Source organism: Wolffia australiana, chromosome 18, assembly GCF_029677425.1.
Source record: "Wolffia australiana isolate 7733 chromosome 18, ASM2967742v1".
Taxonomy (NCBI): domain Eukaryota; kingdom Viridiplantae; phylum Streptophyta; class Magnoliopsida; order Alismatales; family Araceae; genus Wolffia; species Wolffia australiana.
In genome coordinates, this window is record NC_135852.1 from 10052523 (window position 1) to 10059505 (window position 6983).

Here is a 6983-nt window from a genome sequence, read left to right on the forward strand (position 1 = left end):
GCCAAAAAATCAAGAACATTGTTTAGACGACACGAAGTCTCTTATGTTCTGTATGTTAAGTTTTTGGGTCTTTGTATTTTTATGAAGAACCAAGAATAAGTAAGAAACTTGCAAGAGATAATGATCTCTGATTCTTATCCGCTGTTCTTACAAAAGGGAATCCAAGTAGAGGTTTTATTGAAGCCACATTGTACTTGATTCGCTGTCACGAGAAATGGATGCGCGGAAGAACGCCATGGTTCAAGTTATTCGCTAATGGTTGAGATGACAGTTAAAGTTTACGCACAAGTTAGTTTTCTACTACGTTTTGGCATTTCTGCATTTTAAATCTATAGACCATGCGGTATAAAAACCAAAATCTGCAGCCATAAATAGCCGCCTTTCTACCATCACCCGGAAAGCAGCATTCGGACAATGCAAGCCGTGCCTTTAATTATACCCTGACCGCTCTGGTCAGTGTGACAGGCTGATGTGTTTGTCCCATCCGTCCGACCCGAGAGAGAATCCTCCTTTATGGATAAATACAACGGAGGACAGTCCACGGTCATCTGAGATGATGCCATCTGGTGTGACACCTTTTCTCAACAATTGTTAACATTAGAGTGGCCTACTCCCCATAGCATTCACGCCTATGTAATATGGCACGATTGCTTCTGAGATTTGTGGAGTGGACTGATTCTCATTATATTACTGACTAATGGGTAGAAAAACTGCAGCCTTCAAATGAAATTGCGTCCATGAGGAAAAAAAAATAGACTAAATGTTGTTTTCTACGTTTCAGTACAGACTTTATAATGCAAAGATGGTACAAAATGATTGGGAAACTTGAATGAATTTCTTGGGAACAGCGGCGTCTCTGTAAGAATCACGCATTAATCGAGTCGACGAGAATTTTTACATTTTATTCATTTATCTGTTTTCTTGTAGTGATTAACATCTAAACAGGAGTTTATTGAATGCTCGGATGGCCAAACTTAAAGATCTATCTGCATTATAATAAGCAGGAAATCCGCGATCGTCTGTGATGCCCATCATCAGTGCACCTTTCAGAGTCCTTCCGGTATTCAAAATTAATTTCAACGTCCTTATATGTCGTTATCTTTAAATGGCATCGGTAAATGCGGTTCTCACAACAACTTTCATTGGAAAAGGATATTTGATTTAGCTGAACAAGGAGCAGAGTAAACTGACCAATGAATCTTCGAAGACTTAGAAATAGTTTCAAATTGACCTTATTAGTTTGAGAGAAGTAATCTGATACTGAAGAAGATAAACGTAACATGAGAAAAACTGAAACTGAAATTATAATCGAGATATAACTAAATGGAGACTAAGATTGAATTCATATATTAAAATTAACAATGCGTATTCCCTCATCATACATGTTTGTGACCCAATCAGAACGGAATATTGTCTTACCCAATAACAAAACTTCAGGGACTAATTGTTCAAACGTATTCCATTTCAGGTTAGGGTTTGAACAATGATAGGATGTTTACCAGCTGGTTCAGGATCCACATACGAAGGTCACTCAAGAAATAGAAAAATGAGATTCTGTATTTTAAATCTTACACATAAATAAGTGTTCATATGAACCGCTAAGAAAACGTGCTGATTGGTTTTAGAAAAAGGAGTTATCTTTTACGATGAATCATTTATACTTGACTTGATGCTTCCGAGTTCCAAGTAGAATGGAGTCTACTAAAAAGGGTTCCCCAAACTATCTATCTTGCCCTAAGCCTCTCTCTTTCATCTCTCCTGTTCAAAGCCTATCTCCTGGAATTGCCCTGTCTAGGACGGTAGGCCTCCTCATATTTCCGTACAATCATCTGTTCCTTGTACTTCCGTATCTTTCATTGTTGCTATGTGTACACTTTTGTCCCAATCTGTTTGCACTTATCTCCCGCTCATGTATGTTCCGCGTGCAATTTGAATGATGATTTTCCCCTGTCTGATCGTGCTGCGCTGCAATCCCATGATAATATCATAAAATGCACTCCAATCCATGTTATTATGCAAGAAGACTCAGTGATGATCACAGTTCCTCATGAGTTTCTACTGGCCACGGGACAAATCCACTCGATGATCTACTGAACCTAGATCAGTTGGAAATTATCTGTTCTGTGGCGCCAATAGATCCGAATCTCGAAAATAAATATCCATGAATTATTTGCAAATAATTTAATGTGTTCCGTAAAAATTGCAACCACAATATAATAAAAAATGGAAAGACATGAACCTATAAATACCGGAGAATTTAATAAAAAAATAAACGAAGTAATCGCCTAAGATAACTTGTAATTTATACAGAAATCCTTGCATATTTTTACGCATATCATAAGTATTTATTCTTAAAATATTATGGTACGCTATTGCACACTCAGCATGCCCCGAGATGATATAGTGGAACATAACAACGGGCTTCATGCGCCACAACCATTTCTCTAGATTCACATCATCTGAAGTCTGTATCAATGCTGTGTTGCCACGTTCAACGTTATACAGAAAGGGAGACAACCTGAGTTCCCTGTATTGATTTTACATGGGCTCTATATTCTGGCTTTAAAAATAATAAAGTTAATTTTATACTGCATGGCTGATAAATTAAGTCAAATTAAACCAGATTCAGGGATATGACGCATTCAGTGTTTCTCATGTTATGTCTACTTCCGAACTAGAGTTAATTTATTTTACAGGTACCGCTTTTTTCTTTGTACATTCGAATGAAAAGGTTTAATAATTTGAATGAGGGTAGCTGAAAAGCCATTACCATTTGAAACATTTTAACCCCCAAATCTCGTGAGCAACCAAGATATCTTAGATATGCCGTTAGTTCATTTATACTGATCTTGGTATCTATAACATTCTAAATGATAAAAACTGCTTATAGCTCCAAAGTGATATATTTACTTGGTACTTGATATAATTACTTGGACAAGAAAGGGTCATATAAAATAGTCCAATAAAAGTTGACTCGCCCTAACATAAACGTACATAGATGCTATGCACTTTCGAGTACCTCGTGTGTTCATTTAAAAGTGCAGTAACCGATTCAACTTGGTACGTTGACAATAACTCCAAGGTACGAAATCTCTTTGTCGCAAACTTTTCCCATCAATCTTGCAGTACGGAGCTACGCTACTCCCGGCGACAGGATGGCATCTGTGACAAACCTGACAGGAAATTTAATCACCTCTACTGTAGTCGACTTGCAAAAACGCTCGTCCTCAAACAAACCACCGTCCCGGCGTTTACTTCTCTCCGCCATTTCTCCATGTCAATAGTCATCTGAAAAACTTTCCCTTCCCTACAGGGGGAATGGACAGCGACCAGCGACTTGCCGAGATCTTTGACAGCACCAATAATCTTTTCGGAATGTTGGAGTCCTTGGACAATGAAAGCAGCACCATTCTCTCACCCCTGGAAGAAGTTTTGAGCCCCCGAGTCTCTGTAAAAGAGCTGGAGTCTCCACAGTATCGGAAGAGGAAGATGATTGAGGAATGTCCAGCAATTGAAACTCACTCACAGGTGGGGGGGCCTGTTCGGATGTCCCACATCACTGTTGAAAGGAACAGGAGAAAACAGATGAATGAACACCTTTCAGCGTTGAAGTCCCTAATGCCTTGTTTCTACCTGAAGAGGGTAAGAACTCCGATCCTACGACATTTGTCCCGCAAGTTTTCTGCCTCTATAACTTCCTCTTTCTACATTTATTCTCCTATACAAGCCATAGTCCACGCCGTTCAGGTGCCATGTGGTTTCCGCGTGTTCGTTCTCTTTTCGATGCCAAATTCGTTTTAACTATTTTCACGAATTTGAACCAAGAAATGCTTGCAATCATTTAAAAAAAATCTATCAGTTTCAACGTTTATGAATTTTTTTGACCGATAAACACTGCTGTCCTAGTCCACTCCTTGAGGTCTTATGTGCTATCCGGCCTCTAGGTTTTTTTTCAACTTCAAACAAGTCGTGAATTTTTTCAAGCTTTTCTGCCTCAAGGTCAAGAATAGCTTTTTCAAAAGTCTACTTGTTGCAACGTTTTTTAAACTTTTTGAAGTAGAGACACAGTCCACGCCTTTCATTTATCGAGTGTATCCGGTTTATTATTTTGTTTTTCATGTCAACCATTCTACATGTTACTTGTACATTCTAGTATCACCGTTTCTCTTTTTACTAAATTCTATCACTCTCTAAAATACGGGAGACGATGCACAGGAAGATCAAGCGTCCATTATCGGTGGAGTGGTGGAGTACATCAAGGAACTGCAGCAGGTGCTACAGTCTCTGGAGGCCAAGAAACGAAGGAAAGTCTGTAGTGAAGTTCTCATTCCTCGTATAGTATCAAGTCCCAAACGCCCACCTCTAAGCCCTAAAGTAGGCCCTTGTATCAGTCCACGTACGCCACAGCCAGATAGTCCTTATGAGCCATGGGGTTCGCCGCCGTATCTCTCCCCCGTTATAACTCCAATGCTTGAGCCTTCAGCAGGGCACAGTGGCGCTGCTGATCTGTCGGCGAGTTCCAGCTCTCTCATTGCTAACGTAGAGGTGAAGGTTCTTGGTCCTAATGTTGTTCTGAAGACTACTTCCCCTCCCATACCGCGTCAAGTCCTGCGGGTAGTCTCCGTTCTAGACAGACTTGCGCTCGAGATTCTTCAGGTCGAAATTAACACGGTTGAAGAGAGGGTTCTCAGTTCTTTCACCATCAAGGTCAGCCGCTCTCTCTCTCTCTCTCTCTCTCTCTCTCTCAAACAAGCTCTCATTGATAAGAATCATGTTTTCTACTTGGGTCATCGCGTTTTTTATTACAGAAGTTTGTCGACGTTGTCAAGTCTTCTAGTTATTTATCTTTCAAGAGTTACTTTCTCTCTAGGGGGGTCGTGTCTCCTACCATGAACTTAGATAAATACGAAAACACGATCTTCCTCTCTCCTATCCTTTCTGTAATTATCTCTTTTACAATTCCTCCCTCTGCGATCCCTTACTATTCCTTTAACACCAAGACACTTGATCTTTCCAAGCACGATCTTTCGCGCTCTCTCTGGTTCCTGTATACTACCGTCACTCTCCTTCGGTACCCGTCATTTCTCCACCCATAAATAGAAGTCATAAATGTGAAGTCTCTCTCTCTCTGTCTGTCTGTCTCTCTCTCTCTCCCTCTCTCCCTCTCTCCCTCTTTCCTTTTCTCTCTCTCTCTCTCTCTCTCTCTCTCTCTTTCTCTCTCTCTCTCTCTCTCCCTCTCCCCCTCTCTCTCTCTCTATAACATTATTCATACCTACCATCTTCTTTTTGGTTATCTCATTTTTACGCATTGGTGAATCTTTAGTCCGCTTCTTTTTCCCGCTTTACTCTTGCTCTCTGCAACTTGGAAACCCTGGTGCCCATTAGGACGCGTGAATATACCCTGCTACGCTTATTAAAGTCCTGAATCTCTTCACGATTCCTTAGACGATTTCTGTCCCTTCGTATCCATGGTTTTAATGCGTGTATTGCTGAGGGAGACCATCTAAACTGGAAAGACCCTGGGCCTATCCAATTAGAAAGGATCTATTAAAATACCAGACGAACTGGCCATTTATATTCCCTCTTTCCCTCTCTTCCTCTCTCTCTAACTCTCTCTCACTCTCTCTCACTCTCTCTCACTCTCTCTCTCACTCTGTCTCTCTCTCTCACTTTTCCACTCTCTCTCTCTCTCTCACTCTGTCTCTCTCTCTCTCTCACTTTTTCACACACACACTCTCTCTCTCACTCTCACTCCCTCTCACTCTCTTTTTCTCTCACTCTCCTCTCTCACACTCTCTCTCTAACTCTCTCTCTCTCTCTCACACTCTCTCTCATTCTCTCACACTCTCTCTCACACACTGTCTCTCTCTCTCTCTCACTTTTTCACTCACTCTCTCTCTCTTTCTCTCACTCCCTCTCACTCTCCTCTCTCTCTCTCTCTCAAAATCCCGCTTGGCGCCTTTAAGGCTCTATGTCTCAGAAATCACGATATGTCAGTTTTTACAGTGAAAATCTAATGGCATTACTTAGTGACCATTACTGGGATGAAGCCCAGGCTAGTGTAATATTTCGGGGACATGTCTTGTATCTTACAGATGCATCGCTCTGCATTGACCCTAAGTATTTATTTCTGTGCTGGATATGTACTTCATCTTTCTTCTGGACAGGTTGGAATTGAATGCGAGCTCAGTGCGGAAGACCTGGCCAACCAAGTGCAGCTGTCATTCTCATGATGAACTGTGTAAAACAGACTCAGACTCTGCACCGTTCTCTCCCTTTCTCTATTCTCGACGTCCAGGAAAATAGCAGATTGAGAAAGCGATAGGAACGGAAGATACTGTCAGCCTACAGGCGGAATAATCATCTTCGTCGAGAGAGAAATGTCTCTTGACACTCCGGTCATTTTTACTCTTTCCCGTCAACCATGAGTTTCCCAGTTTCCCTGTTCTCCCTGTCAGTTGGTTTTCCTCATGTAGTATGTTTTGTATTAGCCTTTCTCAGTTTTGACGAGATACTGGGGGCCGAGGGAAGAGGCGAAGACGGGAAACGGCGACAGTTGAGGGAGAGAAAAAAGTTGAAAGAGCGCTAAGGGTGGCGTAGATTCATAAAGATAAATGAAATCATCAAACAAATTATGCCTTTGTCCATCGCTGACCTTTGAAATGAGATAGATCTTGACAGATACCTGGGTTTAGGATAGGAAAAAAGATTTCGTTTTTTCGTGAACTGAGAACATTGGAGTGCAAATGAGAGAGCGAAGAAGGGGCAAAGTTGGAGTGTGTGCATGAGGTGGAAGCAACGAAGATAAGGAGAAGCTTTCCAGAATCCATCTTTGCTTGATGGATGGGAGTGAATCTTCTTAATTACCAGATAAAGATGAAGACTTTTTCCTCTGATGAAGATGGGTAGTGGGGGTTCTCACCATCGCTTGATTCAGAGACCACAACCATTTTTCATAGACCCATATGGGCGTGTCATGTTAC

At 41.2% G+C, this 6983-nt stretch overlaps 1 protein-coding gene across 1 annotated transcript; it reads left to right on the forward strand.

Moving 5' to 3' along the window:
* Window positions 1-3208: 3208 nt before the first annotated feature.
* LOC144714966 (transcription factor SPEECHLESS-like) lies at window positions 3209-6490 on the forward strand. Its single transcript, XM_078589794.1, has 3 exons — window positions 3209-3642; window positions 4216-4707; window positions 6168-6490. Exons 1-3 carry the CDS (start codon window positions 3319-3321, stop codon window positions 6231-6233), a joined length of 882 nt encoding a protein of 293 aa, XP_078445920.1. The 5' UTR covers window positions 3209-3318; the 3' UTR covers window positions 6234-6490.
* The last annotated feature ends 493 nt before the right edge of the window (window positions 6491-6983 follow it).

Excerpts from the sequence above, each read along its gene's own strand:
- LOC144714966 (XM_078589794.1), top strand. The coding sequence starts at position 3,319 with ATGGACAGCGACCAGCGACTTGCCGAGATCTTTGACAGCACCAATAAT. Across the intron at positions 3,643-4,215 it reads CTTGTTTCTACCTGAAGAGG|GAAGATCAAGCGTCCATTAT; the intron begins GTAAGAACTCCG and ends GACGATGCACAG. Across the intron at positions 4,708-6,167 it reads TCAGTTCTTTCACCATCAAG|GTTGGAATTGAATGCGAGCT; the intron begins GTCAGCCGCTCT and ends TCTTCTGGACAG.